This window comes from Chenopodium album, chromosome 3, assembly GCF_948465745.1.
Source record: "Chenopodium album chromosome 3, dcCheAlbu1.1, whole genome shotgun sequence".
NCBI lineage: Eukaryota > Viridiplantae > Streptophyta > Magnoliopsida > Caryophyllales > Amaranthaceae > Chenopodium > Chenopodium album.
In genome coordinates, this window is record NC_137836.1 from 81,932,389 (window position 1) to 81,955,070 (window position 22,682).

The 22,682-nt window shown below is 35.7% G+C and overlaps 4 protein-coding genes across 9 annotated transcripts; 3 read left to right on the forward strand and 1 right to left on the reverse strand.

The window, feature by feature from the left end:
* Positions 1-131: 131 nt before the first annotated feature.
* Positions 132-4,735, forward strand: LOC145624501 (transcription initiation factor TFIID subunit 15b-like). Of its 5 annotated transcripts, none has more exons than XR_014110437.1 (8): positions 132-609; positions 737-848; positions 1,256-1,964; positions 2,603-2,753; positions 2,844-2,919; positions 3,539-3,735; positions 3,848-3,897; positions 4,471-4,735. XR_014110437.1 is itself a non-coding variant. In XM_081677548.1 (6 exons), the coding sequence occupies exons 1-6, from the start codon at positions 375-377 to the stop codon at positions 3,636-3,638; spliced, it is 1,383 nt and encodes a 460-aa protein (XP_081533674.1). In that variant the 5' UTR covers positions 133-374; the 3' UTR covers positions 3,639-4,735. The 5 variants fall into 5 exon arrangements, 1 of the variants encoding a protein (XP_081533674.1); XR_014110439.1 differs by having other exon boundaries at positions 4,494-4,735; XR_014110438.1 differs by having other exon boundaries at positions 4,503-4,735.
* Positions 4,736-5,561: 826 nt separating this feature from the next.
* LOC145619742 (protein FLX-like 1) lies at positions 5,562-9,973 on the reverse strand. The gene is made up of 4 exons (XM_081674444.1): positions 9,398-9,973; positions 8,265-8,428; positions 8,049-8,131; positions 5,562-6,123 (listed from the first exon to the last, which is right to left on the reverse strand). Exons 1-4 carry the CDS (start codon positions 9,841-9,843, stop codon positions 6,025-6,027), a joined length of 792 nt encoding a protein of 263 aa, XP_081530570.1. The 5' UTR covers positions 9,844-9,973; the 3' UTR covers positions 5,562-6,024.
* A 1,101-nt stretch (positions 9,974-11,074) lies between these two features.
* LOC145619752 (protein DOUBLE-STRAND BREAK FORMATION-like) lies at positions 11,075-20,377 on the forward strand. 2 transcript variants are annotated; one of them, XR_014108174.1, is made up of 7 exons: positions 11,075-11,236; positions 11,371-11,578; positions 11,826-11,969; positions 12,980-13,115; positions 15,782-15,978; positions 16,582-16,665; positions 20,344-20,377. XR_014108174.1 is itself a non-coding variant. In XM_081674452.1 (6 exons), the coding sequence occupies exons 1-5, from the start codon at positions 11,172-11,174 to the stop codon at positions 15,934-15,936; spliced, it is 708 nt and encodes a 235-aa protein (XP_081530578.1). In that variant the 5' UTR covers positions 11,075-11,171; the 3' UTR covers positions 15,937-15,978; positions 16,582-17,413. The 2 variants fall into 2 exon arrangements, 1 of the variants encoding a protein (XP_081530578.1); XM_081674452.1 differs by lacking the exon at positions 20,344-20,377 and having other exon boundaries at positions 16,582-17,413.
* On the forward strand, positions 18,311-21,060 carry LOC145619762 (LOB domain-containing protein 12-like). Its single transcript, XM_081674458.1, has 2 exons — positions 18,311-20,522; positions 20,688-21,060. The coding sequence occupies exons 1-2, from the start codon at positions 20,361-20,363 to the stop codon at positions 21,045-21,047; spliced, it is 522 nt and encodes a 173-aa protein (XP_081530584.1). The 5' UTR covers positions 18,311-20,360; the 3' UTR covers positions 21,048-21,060.
* The last annotated feature ends 1,622 nt before the right edge of the window (positions 21,061-22,682 follow it).

A 22,682-nucleotide genomic window follows, 5' to 3' on the forward strand; every position in this document is an offset into this window, starting at 1 on the left:
TAAAATACTCGTTTAATTTTGTACCCAAAAAAAAAAAAAAAACAAAACAAAAAAAACAAGGGTGTATTTGTGGACAGAAAGGCATGTTGATGAAAAATGAAAACGAAAATGGAAAGTTCAAGAACAAAAAGACCAAAAATATCTGTAGAATTCTCTTAACTTGGCTGGTCTAAACTGGGAATTATGTTTAAACCAAAAAAAAAAACGCTGACTCGACTCATCTCTCTCTTACCCTAGAACTACATCCTCCTATAATCGCCTCCTTCTCCAACTATTACCAATTTTCCGCTTCTTTTCTCTTTCTCTCTCTACCTTCTCTCTAATTTTTCTCTCTCTAGTTTCTATTCTAACTAAACCCTAGATCTCGTCTCACGATGTACGGCGGTGGCGGTGAATCCAATCCTCCTCCTTCCGGAGGCGGATACGGAGGTGGTTATGGCGGCGGAAGCTATGGAGGCGGTGACAGAGGTGGCGGATATGGCGGTGACAGAGGTGGTGGTTATGGCGGTGGTAGAGGTGGTGGCGGTGGTGGAGGAGGAGGAGGAGGTTATGGTGGCGGTGGTAGAGGTGGCGGTGGTGGTGGATATGGCGGTAATTCTGATAGTCGAGGTAATTCATTTGATCTTTCTCATAATCTATTGTTTCTTCAATTATTTTGTTGATTAGATAATTGCTTTGGTTAGTGTTGCTGTTCGCTGTTGTAATGTGTGTAATTTTGTGATTGTGTTGTTCGAAGGTGGTGGATATCAAGGAGGAGGAGATCGAGGCAGTCGTGGAGGTGGAAGAGGCGGTGGCGGTGGCCGTGGAGGAAGTGGAAGAGATGGCGATTGGCCCTGTCCTAATCCTGGGTAATTTTTATTTCTTTTTATTTTCTTTGTTTTGAAATTTGCATACAAGATATTAATTTCAAATTGTTAGACTATAAATTTAGTTATAGGACCTGGTAGAGTGTGAGACTTTAAGTATAATTTGTATTGGTGCAAAAGTTCGATCTTTATTCCACAAAGTAAAGTTGCTTTGTTTATATGTATTTTAATTTTGTTCTTAATCTGGCTAGCTGTTGAAATTGGTGATATGCGGAGTATATATGTTTGGGTGTTTTTGTTGTATTTGATCTTGTTAGAGGTCGATAAAAAAAAAATCTCTTTTTCTGTATTAATTTTGCTGGACTGAGATGATGTTTTAATATTTGTTTTACAAAAGTTAATTTCGTAATTTTTGAAGTTTAGCAATTGAAACTTAAAATTTTGTGTAGTTGTGGGAATTTGAACTTTGCTAGAAGAACTTCTTGTAACAAATGTGGGGAACCTGCTCCTGCGGGTGCTGGAGGCGGTGGTGGTGGGGGTGGTGGTGACCGTAGAGGTGGGGGTGGAGGTGGTGGCTACAATAGAGGAGGCAGTGGAGGATATGGAGGTGATAGAGGGGATAGGGGTAGGGATTATGACGGTGGAAGGAGTGGAGGTAGGGATAACAATTATGAAGGTGGAAGAAGTGGAGGTAGCAGAGGTGGTTCTTATGGTGATGGTCAGGGTAGAAATGACAGTGGATATGGCCAGGCTCCCCCAGCTGCACCTTCTTATGGTGGAGCTGTACCGAGCCCTTATGGAGCAAACCCTGTCTATGGGAATGATTCTGCTGTCCCTCCTCCTACAAGTTATACTGGTGGGCCTGGTTCCTATCCTCCATCATATGGAGCACCAGCAGGTGGCTACGGTGGTGATGCTTCTGGAGATTATCGTGGTGCTGGACGCGGTGGACCCCCTAGTGGTGGCTACGGTGGTGGTCAAAGACAGTCTAGTGGTGGTTATGGTGGCGATGCTCCTACTTCTGCTGAACCTCCTAAAGTGAAGCAATGTGATGAAAACTGCGGAGATTCATGTGACAACTCCAGGATTTATATCTCGAATTTGCCACCAGATGTCGCTATTGAAGAACTTAGAGAACTTTTTGGAAGCATTGGAATTGTAAGATTTGTTACTGTTGTTATCTATAGTTTAAATGTTCCTTTGCTTGTTTTTTAATTTTCTTTTTTTATTCTGAATTTTGTTTGGTATTTGACTGTTTACTAGTTCTGCTATAAATTAGAGTACTAATTGCTCTCGCCCCTCACTTTTCTGCTAGATTTTAACACATTCTCATTCTGGTGTTTTCCCATCCTTTTCTTTCATATACTTTATGGGCAACTAGCCAACTATTCACACAGCCCTTTTTCCAAAAAATATCTGTTGAATTTTCTGCTTCCTTAATTTTCTGATGCAGAATTTTCTCTTGGTGTTTCTACAAGTTCATGGGTTTTTTTTACAAACATAATCTTTAGTTTCAGGAGGAAGTGTTTTTCATGTTAATGTTATACATTTGTCAATATTCTTTTAGCGGAATCAGAGATAATATCAGGGTTTAGAATGATGGATCGAATATGATACTGTAAATGTGATGAGTTTTGATGGCATTTAATACGTCCTTCGCCTCTGGTTTGGCTTTTATGTATCTATATACATGTATAAGAGATAGCTGAATAGTAGCCTGGGACAGAATGAGCATGTTAAATCCAAACTTTATAGAATTGGTGGTTCTAATAGTTAACATCTTGTTTGGTATTCAGGTTGCAAGAATCAAGCAAAAGAGGGGCTACAAGGATCAGTGGCCGTACAGTATAAAACTGTACACAGATGATAGTGGAAAGAACAAGGGTGATGGTGTTTTGTCATATGAGGACCCATCAGCAGCTCATTCTGCTAGGGGATTTTTTAACGGTATGTTGGGACTCTTGGGAGTCAATGTCTCATTTAATATATCTTCGAGTTTGATTTATTAGTTACTTGATATGATTTCTTTTGATATAGGTTATGATATCAGAGGGCACAAGATCAATGTTACAATGGCAGAGAAGTCTGCTCCAAGGGCACCTCAATCTTTTGGGTATTTTTCTTTGCTCAATTTGACCATGCTAATATGCTATTGGTGAATTGACTTGTATATCTAAATGGGATCCTCTTGTGTATGCTATTGATAGTGATTGAAAATTAGGTGGGATTTGGGTCCCAACTTAATACGAAGTGTTGCGTTTGATGCGGTCGTCCATTCCCACCTTACATTTTGTTTGTTGGTGCCTGTATGCTTTTGTTATTTTTCAGGGAGCCCATTTCATTCTGTTCAATTTTGTTGAAGATTAGGGATAATCTATCATTTTTAAAATATGTGAGAATGTTAGCAGTACTTTAATTAAGAGGGTGTTTTGAAGTGTTTTGTTTATGCATAATGACATTCTTGCTGTTTGGTAATTAATAATTTTGTTTACAGCCTCTTGAATGACATGTGCTGAGTTATTCACTCAGTCAAAGGGTGCTTGAAATGAGTTTTTATTAGGCTTATTTAGAATGTGCTGCTAGAGTGCTAGCATCTTGTGGACGAATATATTTCTTGCCTGTGTGATCAGTTATCGCTTCTCTCTCGTTATCGTATGTATCCTCTTAATTATATGGTTTTTTGTATGCTGTAAAAATGTGTCCTTATTGTAATGTTTTCTTCTGTACTATAGAGGCGGTGGTAGAGGTGGTTATGGAGGTGGAGATCGTCGAAGAGACTATGGAGGTCCAGATAGGCATTCTCATGGTGGAAATCGTTCTCGCCCATACTGAGAATTTCTCGAGCATATTATGTACTAAGAAAAAATGTTGTCTTGAGGAATTTTATTGTAGTCTCGCTGCGGGGTTGTTCCCAAAAGGAGATAAAGAGGTAGGTTGTTCACTTGCTTTGAGCAATGCCCCTTTACTCCTTTAGTAGTTTACTTCGAGGGGTTTTTTTCTAGGGTTGGGATTGATTTGAACTGTGTGACTGTCTTTTATAGAGGCAAGTGGATAAATCTCAAAATTGCTGCTATGGTAGTTGAACTTTCAGGTGAGTGCTGCTTTATTGAGACTGCATATCTTTGTTTAGAAAATTTAGCTAGTGGATTTTCTTTTTATCTTTAGCTTATAGTGAAGACTTAGATTGCATTTTTGAGTTGATTTTAAGGTTTGTGAGCGCAGTTGTTGATTTTGCTTGATACGTGGGGAACTTTTTGGTGTCACTGTTAGTTTTATATTTTGCTGGAAACTAATTTCAAGTTTTTGGTAAGATTGATAGGACTAGATAGCAAATTCTTACAGATGACAAGTGGAATTGGAAAAAAAATATATTGAACTGAGAGCTTGCAGTGACATTCAGTTGGCCCTTGAATTGTATTTGTTGGTTTTGAGTTGAAATTGGATCAAACTCAAGAGATCAGCCTCCGAACTACATCCGTCCATGCTTTTTTGTTCAAAGTATTGTTGAAGTTCGTTTCTTGATAGTACATACACTACATAGTTATAGGTTGTGTGTTCTTAGTTCTCTTGTCAAATTATTGTTGGTTTGCGTGCTATTTTAAGTAACTGGTAATAACAACTTGAGATACAAAGTAACATCTATCTGGCGCAAAGCATATGGAAGATAATGGAGTGATGGGCTTGAAGACTTGGCAGGTCTAATGCAATCGTGTTTTGGAGTTTGCTTGGTGTCCTCTTGCTGCTTTCAGACGTGCTCTTTGGTTGCCAAACTTCTTTAACAAAAGCGTAATAGGCATAAAAGCACTAGAATTTTACTTTTGGAGTTAGTTTTGTGCTGAATCTAAACTGTAGAACTTTGTTTAATAATCATTGTATAACTGACTACAATAAAAGGTTGATATTAATTAGCTATAGTACATTTTGGCTTCCTTTCAAGTTTCAATGCGTCTCATTGCTTTTACTTCCATTTACAGTTTAGTTAGTTCTCTTCAACTGTAGTTTATGTGGTTCTTATAAAGCGGGCGGTGGTATCAATTAATTGAATTGTTTGAACCTACAAAGTACGTACACCATAACAAAATTAACAATCTAACATACATACCGGTTGCGCAATAGCCGTTGGCTAGACATTCAATTTAAATAGTGTCTGATTCCCTCAAAGCATAGTTGCGTAAAACTAAATTTCTATCCATAAAACTGAAATTGAGTATATTGTCTGTCCAGATTTCATGACCCAAATCGAAGTTTCAGATGACCGATTTTGGTCACTGAAGTTGTAAATTTGAAATGTATTACAAAGGGTGATGAAGCAGGGTTATAATTAAGAGCTAGTGTATAGCCCGGGCGATGCCCCAGGTTACTACTTTTTAAGTTATACAACTATTAATTAATTTTTTTCAAATGACATTTAATAGTTTGAATGTGTTTTTAATACTTTTATAGTATAACATAAATTTGAGTGTAAAATTATAATATAACTGACAATTACTTAAATGGTTAAACAATGGTTTTTCTTATAGTGTTACTGTTGGTTGCATGGGAGACGTGACGCAATGAGGAGTCTACGTGGTATATAAACATTTTTAAAAACGTCTTTTAATATATTAATAATAATAACGTCTTTTAATATATTAATAATAATATAGATGAGCGAGGAATAGAGTAAGTTAAATTGTTTTCCATTTAGCCATTTTGTATAATAAAGATAATATGGTCAGAACCTCAGAGGTCTCCTTGATCCATTAGTTGGGTAAATAAACAAATTCATACATCCTTGATTGATCATGCACCAATGTAAACATTTTCACATTTAGAACGATTTCTTCCATGCTTTTCCAATGGGAATCTAAACATGTAAAGCTTATCAACAAATTATACCTTCTATTACAAAATTACCCGGACTTGTTTAATTGCTGACTCGAGATTACAGTAAAATTCTGGCAGTCGTTGAATATAATGGAGTGCATACGACAGAGAAAGTTACTGTACATCCAAGAGTAAACCTAATGGAGGCAGGCTGGCAGCTTCAATCATTGGAGCAGAAAGTTTGTTCTCGCCCAAGTTGAAAGGTCGAGGGTGTGTGACTTACTACCTATATTCCCAGACCGTTTGTCGGTTTCAGCTTAAATCTGTTTACAAGGTCATTTACTCATCTTTTATGGTTATAATGTTTGCAGTTAGCCTTAAAACAAATGAGAAGGCAAGTCGCCAAATGGAATTATCCTTTCCGTACATGGGGCTGTTGTGCATCAAATGGATCATGAGTACCTGGACGTCCATACAGAGCCAAGGAGGCACTGTCCGCCATTAGTTGTCCCTGAAATATAACACAGACTGTGTCTTCAGATGATGTTTACCGTGAATAAAAATATAATAATGCCTTAGAGCCCTCAAATCATTGTCAGCCAAAGAAAAAAAAAAACTTATGAAAGTCATTAACTTGTCTATTAAGTAAAAGATAAACACCCTCAAGCATCGTTGGAAATGCAATACAAGTTGGGTGTTGTTTTTCAGGTAACTTCCGACTTTGCTTATGCTACAAAATATAAGAAGACATGACCTATAAAGTTCCTACAAAGCAGAATAAATTATGCTTTACACCAACCATGCTGTTTCAGAATCATCAACATTTGCACTGTTCAGTGTTGAGGCATTAGCGAAGAAAGCTTATTCACAAATAAGCAACTTTATACCCTAAACACAATGGGAAAGGAAACATATGTCATGGGTTCAAGGCTTTCCCCTCATTGAGATGGACCGGTCAGTCAGTCACAAGAATCTTTCCCATAACTATGTTACATTGCCACAGTGAGTTTTCAATGATATTGTCCCCTAGAATCAGACACATTAATCACTAACAACAATACTGGTTGTAAGTTAAACAACCCACTAACCCCCCCCCCCCCCCCCCCCCACCCCAACACACACACCAAAAAAAAAAAAAACAGCTTTCATCAACCACATTGTCCACATCATTACCAATATCTTCCCTAATATTTTGGGGTGCCTAAATTGCAACTCTATCTCATTATCAAAAGAACCATGAAGACATGAACTAGGTTTGGTTCGGTCAAAGGACCCTTAGAATCCTTCAAAGTCCCTAACACAACCATTTCACCCACATGATTATTACCCAAACCAAATCCACTTGACACCTTCATCGTACATTTTCTTGTGGGGTTCCCTTTTCTCTCTTAAGCTTACCACCAAATCGAGCTGAACATTACCCCCATTCTCTCATTGCTGCTTATCCTTTTCCGCCGTCTAACCCACCCAAATTATATAAAAGGTGGATTTCAGAAGTGTTGAGGGCTTTTGTTCTTCATTAAAGCTGTAGCTGGTTGTAGTTCACTAGTTTACGATTTGGGGTTGTAGCCTTGTAGGTTCTTCCTCTCACCTTTCAACCTTTTTCTCTCCTGCCATCATACAAAACTAGGAGCTGACAGGGAAAAGGAAAAAAAAGGGAGAAAAAAAAGAGGCAACTGATAAAGCCTAGGTGTCGACATTACAGAGTCAATAAAACTTATCTGTCCTTGTTATAAGAGCGAAATATCCATACCCTTCTCCAAGTAACATAGGACTCTGGTTCTATTCTATTCAGCCGAGTAATAAACTTCCCTCATATGAACCCAAAAAAACTTATCTGTCCTTGTTTAAACTTACAACTCAATTGAGGTTAATAGTTTTAATAAAATGAACTTGGAAGCATTTATTTAAGCTACCCAAACTACAAGCTTCTTGACCCTTAATCGAACTTTTCACCAATCTTTTGGTGAAAAATAAACAAAGCTAGAATAATGGGCCTTCCTGTATTGTGGCATTCCAACTCCACTACTCCACTCAATGACATTATCCGTGGACAGTTAATTGACTCAATTTTTGGTATTCCATTAACCAATAGCAGGGTATTTTCTAAGCACACTGAATACTCTTAGTCTGTTACAGATCCTGACCTCAGAAGCAAAATTAGGATTTTTGTTCACCTAAACTGACTTAATTGCTATATAAATCAGTCCAACCAAATTTATCATGAATAAACTCCACCAAGGCACCAACCAATGATTTTGCAAACTGATAGTTTCTTTCTGAAAGTAATCCTGAGGATAACAGCTATTATTATTTTAAAGTCCTTCCAATGTGACATAACATCATTCAGCTATCTCCTAAAGTAGCTTGGGCAAACTGATATCAAAATGAACACAGCTTCATAGACATGAATGTTAATTAATAATGATGGAATACCTGATGCATGGAATACTGAACAGAATAAGGACCTCTTCCGTATGCCATACTACGACTCTCATAGTTTCCCGTGTATCCAAGATCTGTACATGAAACACACATACAGAAATTATCAGAACATGTAAATACTACTTGTGGAACTTTGCAGCATTTAATTACAGTGCACAGATTGCACGGGTAGGACACTCTTCAAATGAAATGTGAGGAACTGCATGCCTGGATTTGAAGCAGCAGCAGCCGCCCTCGCTCGTTTCTCAGCATTAGCAAGCTCAGCACGTAGCATCTCAATATCATGTTGCAGAGAATTCATTTTCCTGTCCATTGCTTCATTCAGTTCAAGGTTAGCTGCCCTAGTCTTCTTTTCGAATTCTACTGCAGCTCTGTTGATGTCCCCAATATTCGACCACAACAAGAAAAAAGAAGAGCTTATTTTAGACAATCCAAAACCTTAAGTCGAACAAAACCTAACTTGATGAATCATGAAATTCTCAACATAAACTTATTTTTTCAACTAGAGCATAAGACTATCTCCAATTGGTGAGACTCAAGTGAGTATTTTTTGGAGAGAGAGTACATTTTGCAATGTATACCAACAAGTTGGTATCTAAACTTAGCAACTCCAAAAGAAAGTTGCTAAGTTTAGAGTTGCTAAGTTTAGATACTCAACTTTGAGTCTCATTTGATAAAAAGTATTTGACAAAAAGTGTGGGCCTTTGTCAATATTCTATTATATTTTGTAATTTATTTAAGTTTTACTTTTTTTTTTAATCTTATAATTATTGATGGGTCATAAATTGAAAGTGACAATTGTATATTTTAGAAAGTCTCACCATTGAGAATTTATATTTCATATGACTTGCTAAATTGAAAAGTGGGTATGGTATCACCATTAGAGGTAAAAAACAACTCATTTTGTATTTCAATACTCAAACTTAAGCCTCACCATTGGAGATGGTCTAATACTTAAAACACTTTACAATCCCATAACTGCAATTCTTTTATAGTAAAGAAACCACTAATATAACCCACATAACTTTTCTAAAGTGCAGCCAACTAAAACATCATAGTCAAACCAAAACAATCCCACAATCAAGTGAATTTCAAATAGCTTAGTTGGTTAAAGTCTCGACGACCTTTGATCAAATTCGCAAACATAAGCCCAATTTCACAGAATTCCTAACAAACCCTTTTCCATTAAAACATAATAGTAGTTCATTAAACAAACATGCAAATGCTTTAAAATAAACAAAATCCCATACACGATTCCAATTCTACAAGAATCAATCAACTTTATAGATGAAATTAGAAAGCAATAAACGAAATTCAATGAGAAATCAAGATTAAATTACCTTCCTTTCTGCAGCTCTTGCTCCATTTTATCAACATCAGCCTGAATCTCAGGCACCTGAGAAGCATCCATCTTAACCCTAGACAATTCAGTATCAAGAACCTTTAATTGAGCAGTAAGCTGAATCTTACTCTCAGTCAATTTCTGAATATCACCAATAACTTGGGTATGCTCAGAATTTAGGGCCTCAATGGCGCGAACCTCGGTCTCTAATTTGAGGGACTTTTCGTAAAGCTCCTTGATTTGAGATTCTCTCTCCTCCCTGAATTTTCGAGCGGCGGCCGATAGTTTCCGGAGCTCCTGATCGGCGGCGGCGAGTTCTTGCTTGAGAGTCGCGTGCATTGCTGACATTTCTTTCTGGTCGAGAAGGAGGCCTTGGATTTCACGGTGGTGCGCCGTCATATGCGACGGTGGTGGGGCTCGTGAGTGCGGCTGTCTTCCGGCCATCTTTGTTTGTGTTTCACCTCTGCCCCGTTGTGGCTCTTTGCCCTTCTGATCAACTGACCAGAGAGAAATTTTGGCTTGAGTTTAACCGTCTCTCTTACGTCTTTTTTGCGTTTTGTTTGATGAGTTGTTTTAGAACAGATAAAGTGTTGTAAACTTGTAATGGACATGGGTTGGACCAGACCAACATGAATTTGGTCCCCATTTGGTATAACTAGGTATGAACTAATGAACTTGTTAAGGTCTGTTCTGATGTACTGAATTGAGTTAAATTGATTGGAGCTGAACTGAAATTAAGCTGAAGAAAACTGACCCTTATTGTCCCAAACAAAATATGAGAGACGTACTAATCGTGTGCATCATTTTCAAAAGCTTGTCGTCTGAGAAGCATGAATGCAGAGTGCATGATGCATTGCCTTATGTGTAAACCTGATTATTATTAGCAATTTAACTAAAAAACTAAGTAATTTTCAAGGGTTATTGGCATACTATATATACGAGGTTGTGTATGTGTCTCTTTAATGATATTTTAAACCCTTAGGGGAAATGAATAACATACGATAGAGTTTGAGGCGAAATATTTGTAGTGAATCGATTTGACCAAGCAAGCTTCGAGTTCTTGTATAAAAATTTACCCTAAGTCTGATAATTATGTTTTTGGTAACAAAAGTTTGGTATAAGGAGGCTTTTTGAGAAGGCAACAATAGTATTGGGGGTAGTGGCACTACATGTTATTATTGGCCCTTCATTGAAATCATCCAACCTTACGCAAAGATGCGAGTCAAACACAGAAATACTAGCAATACACCTTCTCATTTTTTGTAACGCATCAAATATATTTCTTAAGATAATATAAATACAAGTATATTTGGAAAATCTTGATCAATATACTTTAAATCCATATAGCAAACCAGCTAAGAATCTAACATATCAAACTACTACATCAATCAATCAAGATCATAAAATGAAAAACCTAAAGCTCATGAATTAATGTGTTCATCATAAACCTATAGAGTTATACACTTATACTTTTAGACGGTATGTTCACATTTAATTAATTTCAGTTTAGTTCAGTTCAGCTCCTAATTTTCCTCTCTCATAAAATATTCATTTCAGCTCAATTCAATTCAGTTCAACTCTAATCAGTTCAATTTAGCTCGGTTCAGTAAATGTAAATAGGCCCTAAGTCCAAACAAATAGGCCCAATTTGGACCTGGGCCGATTACTATAATCCCTTGGGAGCGCACTCATGCACCGCACCAAAACCTATATCAACTGCAATCGATTTCACAACTCACAATTTTGCTGCATTCATTTCCTTCTCTCCAAAAATGGCGGATATTTCCCTCCCTAACCACCAACTCTCTCTCTTCTTCTCCCAATTCAAACTCAGAAGGTTCTTCCTCTTTCAACATTACAATATATAGTACAATATTATCGATCAATTTGTTAGTAATTATTCTATTGCAACAATCATCTTACACTATTTTTTTAAATTTTTTTTTTTTTTTTTCTGAATTTTGGTTGCAGATTTGATGATTCTACGCTGCGAATTCTGGAGTTGATTCTATCATCAAAGGACGTGAAGTTATTGCTCGATTTTCGAAGTAGATTGAAAGAATTTCTTAGGTCAGAATCTCTCATTGTCATCCGCGAAGCTTCAGGAAGATCAGTCGAACAAAAGCTATTGATTCTCGATTTTCTAGTTCGTGCTTTTGCGATCGTCGGTGACGTTGAGGTTTCTTTCCTCTTTTTTTTTTTTCTTTCTTTTTTTTTTTTTTTTTTCTCTAAATTTTCTTCACAATTTTGTTTATAATTTTTATTTTTCAGTTTCGTTGTTGTTGAATTTTGATTTGTATGTTTTGATGATGATTTGATGCTAAGTTGTCCTAAATGCTAGTTTTGAAATCGTTAATTTTGACCTAATATTGAATGATTATGTTAAATTCCATCAAATTATGAGAATTATGTTGTTGTGAATGTAGAGTTGCTTGGCTGTGAGATATGAGGGTTTAGTTATGCGTGATTCGTGGACAATTAATCATCCGGAGCTGCGAGTTTTATGCTGTGAATGGATGAATTTTGCGGAAGATGCCTTTAACAATGATTTTTACTCAGTCACTGCAAAGGTGATTTCTCTAAATTGAGAATTCTACAATTCTGATGGTTTATAAAATGATTATGATGCCTTATTTTTACTGCTACTTGTACACTGCAAATTGGATTAAATGCACCCATAGTTCGGTGTGCAGTGGCTGTATGCCTGTATCTGATTGATAGCTTTAAGACTGCCTTTCGATTGACTAGTTATGATTTATTTGCCTTAAATGTGTGGAAGTAAGAATAGTGGACTCGGATAGCTCTTGTTATTGGCATTTTGGTTTGAGGTGAAGTATAATTTAACTTCTAATAACGGAAGTACCTGTTTATTATGAGCAACAAAAATTCACTGGTGAGCTTTCATTCAGCAAGTGTTTTTGTATTAATTTAATATGTAGAGTACTCGATTTTTTTAGTCACCACATATATTTCAGGTTGTAGTGGTGTACATTAGTACAGTAGTCAATTTTATGTTTTACTTGTACACCTACCACGCTTAGCATCATGATACTTTGTACCATCTAATTTAGCAAAGAACAAAATTTCACGGTGTTGGTTTATTAGCTTTATCTAAAGCTATCTACTCAGGCGGGTTGGATTGGGTTGGGTTTGGCTTGGCTCGGTATTTGATAGCTCTAGCAGTATAGCCTGTATTAAATGCTTTACTCCTCTACTTATAATATCCAATAGAAACTACCTAAATATGTCATTGATTAATAATACCTGATCATCAGCCATATTTTTCATTTTTTTTGAATTTTCCGGTGCGAAGAGTGGAAGAGTGGGACCATGGAGGGATTAAACGAGGAAGAGGGAGACCAAAGATGACTTGGTTGGAAGGAGTGAGGAAGGATATGAAGTGCATGGATTTACGTGAGGATGAAGTTTTGGATCGTAAGGGATGGAGGAGAAAGATTTATGTTGATGACTACACGGAATAATCAAATTTGGTTCATGTTAGCCGACCCCACTTTTGGGATTAAGGCTTTGATTGATTGATTGATTGATTGATTGATTTGAATTTTCTGGTTCTTAATAGGCATGCGAATATGCTCTTTTGTGTCTTAATGTCAAAAGTGACTTCAATTGTGACAATCTCTCTGAAAGTGCGAGTACCATCAATAGAATACAGAGGCTTAAGGACACTGCCATCAGATTATCTACTTGCCATTCTGGTAAGCTTCATGTATGCTCATGTGTTGTTTCATATTTGGAATTGTCATGCATTCCTGCTTGATTTTTTGTTGGCATGGGCCCCATTGCTAATCCTGATGGATGGTTTGTTGTTTATTTTTCAATTGATTTGTGTATAGTGACTAAGCTTGTGAATGAATGCTTCTACCCACCAACAACTTGGGGTTTGAGATCCCTCTTCTGTATAGACAACTAACAATTGGCTCATTGGTGTATCCTCTGGCTTTTTGCAATCCCATATATTGTTTTAATTCTCTGTAGTCCATACACCTGATAGTCTGATACCATGAGATAGGGCCAAATATTAAGCTTCTTCACACTGATAGAGAACTTTATAAAGTAATATGATTAATTGTCCTTGGTTTAAATTCATTCACACGGCATTTTATTTTGAGTGCAAATCTGCTGCACTATATACCTTCTCTCTTTTTTGCTTGATCATTGTACCATTTAATGCCCCCTTTTGTTATTACAAGACATCTAAAATATTAAAAATATAACCCTTGTTAAAGTTGTTATCTTAGAAGCTCTCCGGTCCTTTGATTGTTACAAGGTTTGCAGAGCAAATATGTAGAGCTCTTAATTCAGCAGTCCAGAACATCTCCTGAACAATTAGAATAAAGCTCCACCGGCCAAGGGATCCCCTGCAATATTAGATTAATGTACATGCCGCAGTCTAATTATGTACTTGGTTTATGGTGCCTATCACTGTTCATTGCTAGGGAAAGTGAATTTTAGACACTAAACAGAAGATCACACACAAGATTTCTCCTGACTTTTTGAAGTCTTATCAGAAGAAAACATAAGTTAGTCTCCCTGAGCTCCTGGGTTCCATTTAGCAGAAAAACCTGTAGTTAATTACTCTCTTTTGCTAGTGGAAGGGCCTTGAGCTTCATACTAGATAACCTTCAATCAAATAGGCAAATAGCATGTGCCCTTTAGTATAGTTTTCATACAGTAGTACCTGTTTGTGCAACAAGTTCTGTGATTTGGCAATGTTATATACTTATATAGCAACAGCTTAAATCATAGGAACATCTGGTGCCTGGTGGTCTGATGGCCTGTACCAATATTGCTCTATGTTGGTGGCTGTCATTTGTTCCTTGTACTGCATAGTGCCATAATCTCAATGGCTAAAGACTACGCCACTATGGGTCTTAGATCTTCTCTTATAGTGGAAAGGTGCAATCTGATTTGATTAAAGAGCGTAAAGTATCCCCCAAGTCAGCCTATACAGCTCATGGCTTAATCAGGCTATACAATGGGCTAATCACCAATTATCTTCTATATGGCTTTTCCTTGGCCATTTGGAACTAATGAAGTTCCACGGTTCCACCATCATACTAATAATTATTTTGAGGCTATGGTTGCCACAAATCAAGGACATGCTGTTAGGCCTTGGTAAGGGCCCATAATAGGAAGAGAGACTACTAGCACTTAAGCCAAGTAATATGCTAACCTAAAATCATATGGTAAGAGGAGTAGCCCAGAAACCTTAAATGCTAGTCACTTTTCTACCAATCTTCCGACATGGAACAATACATCTTCACATACGCATGGAATTCTCAACACATGCTTGACTTTAGATTATGGAAAGCTTATTGCCATAAGCCCTACAGCCAAAGCACAGTAACATTGAAGGGAGAAATAAAATGGTCCATTATCAAATATCTTGATTGTCTTGTGGGGGCCAGCATATTCCTTCCCCAGTGCCTAGGGTTCTGCTTTTGCCCATTTTTTTTTATTGAATTTAATGCTTTTGCCAAAGTTAAGAAAATAATGGATTTCCTCAGTGAATGAGGATTCTAGAGGATAAAATGTAGTCTTTTGTGCGCTGAGAAACGAGGCTATTGGCATCTAAAATTCTAAATGTGGCTCTAATGAGGCTTCATGTACTAGTATTTTTTATTTCCTTTACCATATTGTCAAATTTTGATTTTTAGGTTTTCATTTGTAGTTGATATGTGTGTGTACATATATGTATGCATATGAATGTATGTGTACACACGCGCCCATGTGTTATATTGTTTTCTTAGGTCTTTTTGGTTGCTTTTGGGACCTCGTTTTATCAGTAACACAAAAGGTGATTAATTATGTCTGCTAGAAACTAGAGTCTGCTGAATTATTTTTCTTATGAACTTAAAGGAGTTCTTTCGTGGGAGCTGGTTGATAGCTAGGCCTCTTCAGATTATTTTATTCTTCACTGGTCCATAAATTTTCATTGTTTTACTCAAAATCATTGAAACAAATTTCATGAATTGCAGTGCCCTAAATGTGAGGTTTGGTTTGATTGATCTTTGAGCCAGAATTTGTGCATTGATATGTCTAGAATAAGATGTGCCAGACCTGGGCAATAGTTCATACTGACCAATATAGATAGCAATAACGTTCATATGTTTTATTTAGGATGAGACTGTGTAGGATTTCTTTGTTGTTGTGTAGTTTCAGGCTAGTTGCTTAATAACAAATATAATTATATATAACAGTACTATAATTTAGTTAGTTAAGGGCCTGTCTGAACGCTGTTATTTAGTTAGAGTATTGTTTGGTCATATACAACCAACAGAATTGCAGGTTTGTAGTTTATCTGCCTGTACCATTTATCACACTTAAAGTCTTAAAGTAACTTATTTTGGTGTTTAATCAGTTCAGGGGCAAGCCACAGAGTACATGAAAAAGAAAACTTTGTGCATTAAACAGTCTTCACTTTCTAAAGAGGCAAAATGTACTGCAAGCATAAGCTTTAGAGATGGGATCAAGCAGCAGAATGTACGTAACTTGTTCCTTCTCAAAAATCAGTAGCAAACCCAGAGGAATTTCCAGATTTCAGTTATTGCAGAACAGGTCCTTCCAACTTAGTCTTCTATTATAATCAACATAAATGTTTGTCGGCCAGAACAGTGGTTTAGATGTTTATCTTAGAAATGGTGTGCGGTATGCATTTTCATATAACCAGCTCATTTTCAATGAATTTGATGGTTTATTGTTCGTTGACTATTGGATTATGATGGACTGATCTATCTTAGCTCATTAAACTGCCCCGCGCTCGCACTTCTCATTAATTTTGAAGTTGTAGACAACAGCTGCACATTGCACCAAGGGTTAACTAGAAACAACCTCTCTATCATTTAGATTTAAGATTATGTTGCGTACATCCGATTTAAGATTATGCCTAGCTCTATTCTCATATTATCACCCTTTCTTACATCAGAAATCACCTAAATATGTTTCAGTTGTAAATAAGTATCCATAAATTCATCTGAAACAGGTCAATAAGATTTTATGTTGCATTTAGAATTTAAGAACTAACACTCAACATGGTAACATGTTAAATCTCATTCTGATTTGAGAAAAATCTAATCTAATTTGGAAAAAAGAAATATTTAATTTTCAGCAACCATGTGCACAGTTGTTTTGCTTGATACCGAATTTTTATTTAATATGCAGTTGATGCAGTTTGCGGTTTGAATTAGGATATGCTTTCATTGGGAACCTGTTGACAAACTCTGGTTAAGCAGTTGGACTGTTGAGGTGAGTTGGCTTTCAAGTTTTCCAGTGGTGAGTAATTTTATTGTAAACATTGCTTGTACTCGTAATTTTTGCATCAATTAGAAAATGTTTTGTACTCAATTTTCAAGAATCGAATCTTCCATATCACCAAAGTGCATTAAATGCGTGCATTGGACCTATCATGGATTCTTCTTCTCTTATGTAGTGAGAGATGTCTGTTTTTCTTTTTACCTTGTTCAATGAATAAATAATACACTTAAGACAAGCTAACTTTACAAGGTTCTAAACCTGTTTTTCCGTTTTTTCTCTTCTTCCTAGAGCTTAGGGGGTTGAAAACTTAGACCTGAAATTTCAGGTACACTTACCTCTAATAAATTAGGGAACACGCATTTCATGGCATTTGATTAGCCATTTGAGCATTCATCAAATGACATGGCTAGCAATATGTTTTGATTTGAATTTTTTGCAATATGCATACATCAAAAGAGCATATGTCAAATTGGGTTTAAGTACTTAGAATGAAGTATTGTGAATTTTTTTTCGCTAGTATACATCAAATGGAAGAACATATGAAGTATACTTGTTACGTTTGTAATGAAGTGATGGTTTGACCAAGTAGTAGTTGGTGTAGTTAGTAGGGGTTTCAACTTGTGAGTTGTGACCTTAGAAGTCATACGTTCAAATATTACTTCAATTTCAGTTCTTGGAGATGGATAACCACTTATTTCTTCCCTCTCATTCCAATGGCTTGGCTTGCAATATGGATTGATTTGACCTACAATAGATTTTAGTCTATTACCATGTAATTGCATACATCTATTTAAGAAAAGGTGTTTTTTTTGAAAAATTGCTCATGGTTTAAAACCTACCCGTATTACAAGTTCCATATTATGTGACTAGGTTTTACATTTGATCCTCTATCCCTATCAGATGTGTTGAAAGTAATAGAAGTATATAAGATGGGATACAAGATAAAGCATTATTTGGACTTATGATCCAACTTAGTTAAGCAATTTACCAAACTTTACGTTACAAACATTAATAGACGCTACAATTATTATATATAGGATGAGTGTAATCCAACTTAGTTACATACTTACATTGATGTTTTTCTACATCTTATACTTGTGCAAATATTCTGTGCAACACATTTCTCATAATCTATATCAGGTTAGGATATACCAAGATTTCCGGTTTTCTTTTCAATAGCTATTCTATATGAATGTTTCATTATTTTGTATGCCTCCATTAATTCTTGAATATAATTAGAATTGAGACATTTCAATTTACAATGACCATTGTGGAATGAGTGTTGTTTTTCTTGGAACAAAAGATTAGAAAGCTTGGAATCATGTGAACTGCATTTAATGCTGCATTGTGAGTAGGTCTTAGGGTTCTACAACTTTGTTGGTATGTTTATAAAATTACGAGTATAATCTTATTGTAGAGACATTCTAATTTAATAATCCTTGGACCTTTGTTTAGTGTTCGATCTCGTTGAATGGTCTACGTGAGTAATATCTTGTACTAGCTTGTGAATATAAATATATAACGGGTTTCTAATTATGGATTATTCCAAGTAATTTTAAAGAAAATCAGAGGCTTTAAAAGCAACTTCTCTGAGTCTTGCAATTGTTTGGTGAAAACTGATTTGTTTTGAACTTGAAGAACTCTAGTATTTTTCAAAGTCTTTAATTAATACTGTAAATGAAATAGTACTGTATATTTGTATAACAACAATATGTTACCATTTTCAAGAAATTTGCTAAATAGTCAAGTAAACTTGGAGGGCATTTCTGATCCTCATGCATTTGTATTGAAACACTTGTAAAACGTGTCTAATTGTTGGTTAGGGCTAACATTTATCCAGACTTTCTATACTTGCACCATGTATTGGCAATAATCCACATTGAGTGGTTATTGTTGACCGATTCTATTTTTTTTCAAATTAGATATAATTACTCTCTTTGAAAGAAGTTCATGAAATTGGGAATTGTTTTGTATCTTCCCGGAAGGAACAAATATACAAATGATAGCTAAAAAACACACTTGTGAATTGGTATGGTATACAAAGGTAGGGGAGAAGACTAGAAGAGGGGTATGTAGGAAGTGATAACAACACAATTGTCTTTGACATGCATAAGCTTGGTACACTTGCATCCTATGATTTAATTTTCAAGGGTAAGTTGGGGGGTGAAGATGGGTATGTATGAAGTCATTACACAATTGTTAATGTGCCAAGTTAGGGGAGAAGAGGGGTATGTATGAAGCGATAACATAACTATGTCTCTGGCATGAACAAATTTGGTACATTTGCACTGTAGAAAAAATTTATTCTCAAACTATCACCAATATGGTGTTGTACGGAGTAATGTTGAGAGTAAGTTGGAATTTTAATTAAATGATGATAAATTCAATTACGAACATGTAAGTGGTTTTATTTAATAGACTCTTAAACTTAAAGTTTTACTATACCTTCTTGTTTATTTATTTGTTTATTCAATTACAAATTAAGTAGTGGACAATTAATTATAAAAAGCTTTTGTTAGTTGTGATGAATCCAAATAGTGATACTTCTATATAGACACATAAATTCTAGATATTCTTCGGTTTTGTAGTTGTTTATAAAACAATGACTACCTCGTTTTGAATAATGAAATAAACTATAGAATCTTATCCCGAAGGACCCAAATACCCACAAATTTTGACAATGTGTTAGCTTCTATAATGTTGGTCTGATGGCAAAGATCTTTGATAGAGAGCATAAATAACATTGTGATATGTGATTATGTTTGACGTGAAGATGTGAATGTCTGCCAACAAACATTCACGTCGATCCCATTTTTCACTCTTAATTGTGACTAAGCTAGCTAGGGTTTTTCTTAATCCCACCTGCTTAATTATTAGTTAATTATATGTTTTACATTATTTGTTAAGACCCAGTTGCTCTGTTTCATTAATTACACCTCTTACTGTGTTTTTACGCTGTACTTTTTATTCCATTTTTTCACGTGTATGAGAGTAGTTAAGGAAGGAAGAATAAAACTAGTCAAATGGGAACGTGAAATTGAAACAATTGCATGGATGCCAACCTATCACGCGCCTAGGCGGTGGTCTTCTATTATATATGCTAATTGACCTTTTTACTCTTGCTAATCTTGCATGTAATGTATGGAGAATACAGTTTATTAATCCTATGCTGTACTATCAAACCCTCCTTAATCAATTAAATAATCTGATTTATGTCCCCCTTTTAATTTTATACTACGTAGAAGCTGTAAGAGAATTGTTCTAATATGTGGTGCAACTGTTGTATCGAGAAAGTTGGTTGTAAATATTTACACAAGGATTCCTGCCTGACTGCCTCAACCTCAGCAGTCCTCAGCAGTATCCTTCCATTGAGGGTTGTTGTACGTTTAATCAAGCTCTCCTTTCTGTATACATTTTCCTTGATATTCTAAATTTCTAATTTGTCTTTAATAAACTCTGTTTCTTAGTTTGAACCTTATTTTAATATAATTAAGTGGGATCCATTCAACTCTTAGACTATAATACAGTCTCCTCTTTAATCAAGTACTATAAATATATGTTACCCAGGTTCATTTTGCTTCTATATCATATCCCTGTCTTTTTTTTTTTCCATCAAACTTCATCATCTGTCCTGCTATAGACTTCTCTTTTTTATTTTCTTTATCAAAGGTTAAGCTCCTATAAGCATGGGTGGAACTGGAAGTTCACCTTGTGCGTCATGCAAGTTGTTGAGACGCCGTTGTGCAAAAGATTGCATCTTTGCTCCTTACTTCCCTCCTGATGATCCTCAAAGGTTTGCTCTTGTCCATAAGGTCTTCGGAGCAAGCAATGTCAGCAAAATGTTGCAGGTTTGACACCCCCTCCCTTTCAGCGCAAATTAGAAAAGAACAATACTAGTACAAAAGGCTCAAGAAACATATTTTTTTGGAAGATTATTGTCACACCAATTAAAATGATTCTTGTTTATGTTATCTTTTATCCTAAACATTTGTTATTTTCTTTGAAAAATTCAGGAACTTCCAGTTCAACAAAGAGCAGATGCAGTGAGCAGTTTGGTATACGAAGCAAATGCAAGGGTTAGGGACCCGGTTTACGGGTGTGTAGGTGCAATTTCATTCCTACAAAACCAAGTTTCACAGCTACAAATGCAACTAGCAATGGCTCAAGCAGAAATATTAAGCATCCAAATGCATCAAGACCCGACGACAATGTTACTTCAAAACCAGATAGAATTTCCAGACGATAAATCGCTTCTATTAGCAACTAGTAACAACTTCAGTAATCTCCAGCAGTACCTAAATGATTTTGCTGCTTCTACTGGTACTGGCAATGTAATTCAGGACCCTCTGAAAAGAGAGTCCCTATGGACATAAATTTCCCCCCATTTTCTTGCAATAAAAAAATTAAGTGCATTAGAAGTACTTGTTAAAAGTTTAGCTATTTTATTTTATTTTATTTTTATTTTTCGCTGTTGTGTGAAGTAGGATCCTTTGACTTTTTCTCATGCCTTTACATCTTCCTAAAGGCAGGCAAACGTGCATACAACGTATAATCAAAGGATAAATATTTAATAGAATCAATTAAAATAGTGTTAAGATAACAATGCAAATTTGTAATTATAAAAAAGTTGCAGGCGTTGAAGTTGGTTTGAAAGGGAAAGTGTACAAGTTAGAACATATGAATGCATGATTTATTATAAGAGTCAATATTAAGCAATTGCATGTGGACTGATTGTAGAGTAACATGGGTTTTATAGGAATTTTCCATGTAATGTAGAATTAGTAAGAGTCAATAAGTCATCAATCTCCACTGTTTAAAAATTTAAGTGAAGCTCATGGCTAAGCCGGCTGTTTCTTTACGTGTTAAGTTCACATGCTCTCCTTTACTAATTTACTAGAGTTGGCCACCGAGCCGGATTAGCCCGACCCGACCTAATCGATCCATCCAAGTTATGAGTTCAGTCCAAGTCAAGGCTCGGGCCTGGAATAGTCAACGGTCAAAGAATTAATAGCTTATACTTTTCTCCTAAATACAGAAAAAGATTTCTCACACTTTTAAATCAGCATTGTACATTTACATTTTACAATACCAATGGTAAGACTAATTAATATTGGTTGTGAGCTCAAACCTTATACAGAGTACGTACTAAACTTTAATGTGTGTATAAAAAAAGTTTTCAGCTTGAGGCATCGGGCTGGGCCTGTTTTGAGACAAAAAGGTTGTGAATCCAAAACCAGTGAATGGGCTTTTGTAAGTCCAAATATGAATATCGAGATTGGGCCGGAAGTTAATGCCCAAACTCGGCGTAATCAAGCCGGGTTGCATATGATCAGCTTAAAAGCAAAAGGAGACCGTGTGTATCATAAGGTCACATCAGTCCAGCCATTATTAATCAGGTGATAAAAAATTTAAATTAAAAAAAAAAAAAAAAAAAGAAAAAAAACAGATCTAAAGGACAGTTAATAAAACGACGTTCACAAGAGATGGAGACATGCAATGCATTTTTTGTACCTAATGCTCAAGTGTATGTGCAATTACATCATGTTGACATTCACTCATACAAGTTTTACATTATAAAATCAGTACTTGATTAAGTAATAAGTATATTTCTTCAAGATTATGATATAATCCAAATTACATTACTATTATTTTTTAGTATGATGAGTAATATGTTACGGAGTGTCATGCTACGCACTTATCTCTTATTGTACATTTACTATAGTTTTACTATCAAGATATTATGTAAAGTGAACAAGCAATCTGAAATTGTCACATGTAATTATATTTTTTTTCAATTTCTAATAAGTTGACATTAATACATAAATTGAACATTTTAGATCATAATCTACCTCAATTATTGGATCAATTGCTTGTAGTATTGTAGTTGTTGATGTTTCGTACGTACGAGTTCAAGTATTATATTCCAAGTCTTTGTCACGAGAAAACTCATGTTATTGCCGCATAAAAGAGTTTTTGACCTTAACTAATCAGAAGATTTTTGGGTTAAG

What these genes read in the sequence shown, in the direction of transcription:
- LOC145619752 (XM_081674452.1), top strand. Translation starts at nt 11,172, where the DNA reads ATGGCGGATATTTCCCTCCCTAACCACCAACTCTCTCTCTTCTTCTCC. An exon ending in TCCCAATTCAAACTCAGAAG is followed by an intron (nt 11,237 to 11,370) that starts GTTCTTCCTCTT and finishes TTTTGGTTGCAG; the next exon opens with ATTTGATGATTCTACGCTGC. An exon ending in TTTACTCAGTCACTGCAAAG is followed by an intron (nt 11,970 to 12,979) that starts GTGATTTCTCTA and finishes GGTTCTTAATAG; the next exon opens with GCATGCGAATATGCTCTTTT.
- LOC145624501 (XM_081677548.1), top strand. Translation starts at nt 375, where the DNA reads ATGTACGGCGGTGGCGGTGAATCCAATCCTCCTCCTTCCGGAGGCGGA. An exon ending in CGGTAATTCTGATAGTCGAG is followed by an intron (nt 610 to 736) that starts GTAATTCATTTG and finishes TGTTGTTCGAAG; the next exon opens with GTGGTGGATATCAAGGAGGA. An exon ending in TGCTAGGGGATTTTTTAACG is followed by an intron (nt 2,754 to 2,843) that starts GTATGTTGGGAC and finishes CTTTTGATATAG; the next exon opens with GTTATGATATCAGAGGGCAC.
- LOC145619762 (XM_081674458.1), top strand. Translation starts at nt 20,361, where the DNA reads ATGGGTGGAACTGGAAGTTCACCTTGTGCGTCATGCAAGTTGTTGAGA. An exon ending in ATGTCAGCAAAATGTTGCAG is followed by an intron (nt 20,523 to 20,687) that starts GTTTGACACCCC and finishes TGAAAAATTCAG; the next exon opens with GAACTTCCAGTTCAACAAAG.
- LOC145619742 (XM_081674444.1), bottom strand. Translation starts at nt 9,843, where the DNA reads ATGGCCGGAAGACAGCCGCACTCACGAGCCCCACCACCGTCGCATATG. An exon ending in CAAGAGCTGCAGAAAGGAAG is followed by an intron (nt 8,429 to 9,397) that starts GTAATTTAATCT and finishes GGACATCAACAG; the next exon opens with AGCTGCAGTAGAATTCGAAA. An exon ending in TGCTGCTGCTTCAAATCCAG is followed by an intron (nt 8,132 to 8,264) that starts GCATGCAGTTCC and finishes TTTCATGTACAG; the next exon opens with ATCTTGGATACACGGGAAAC.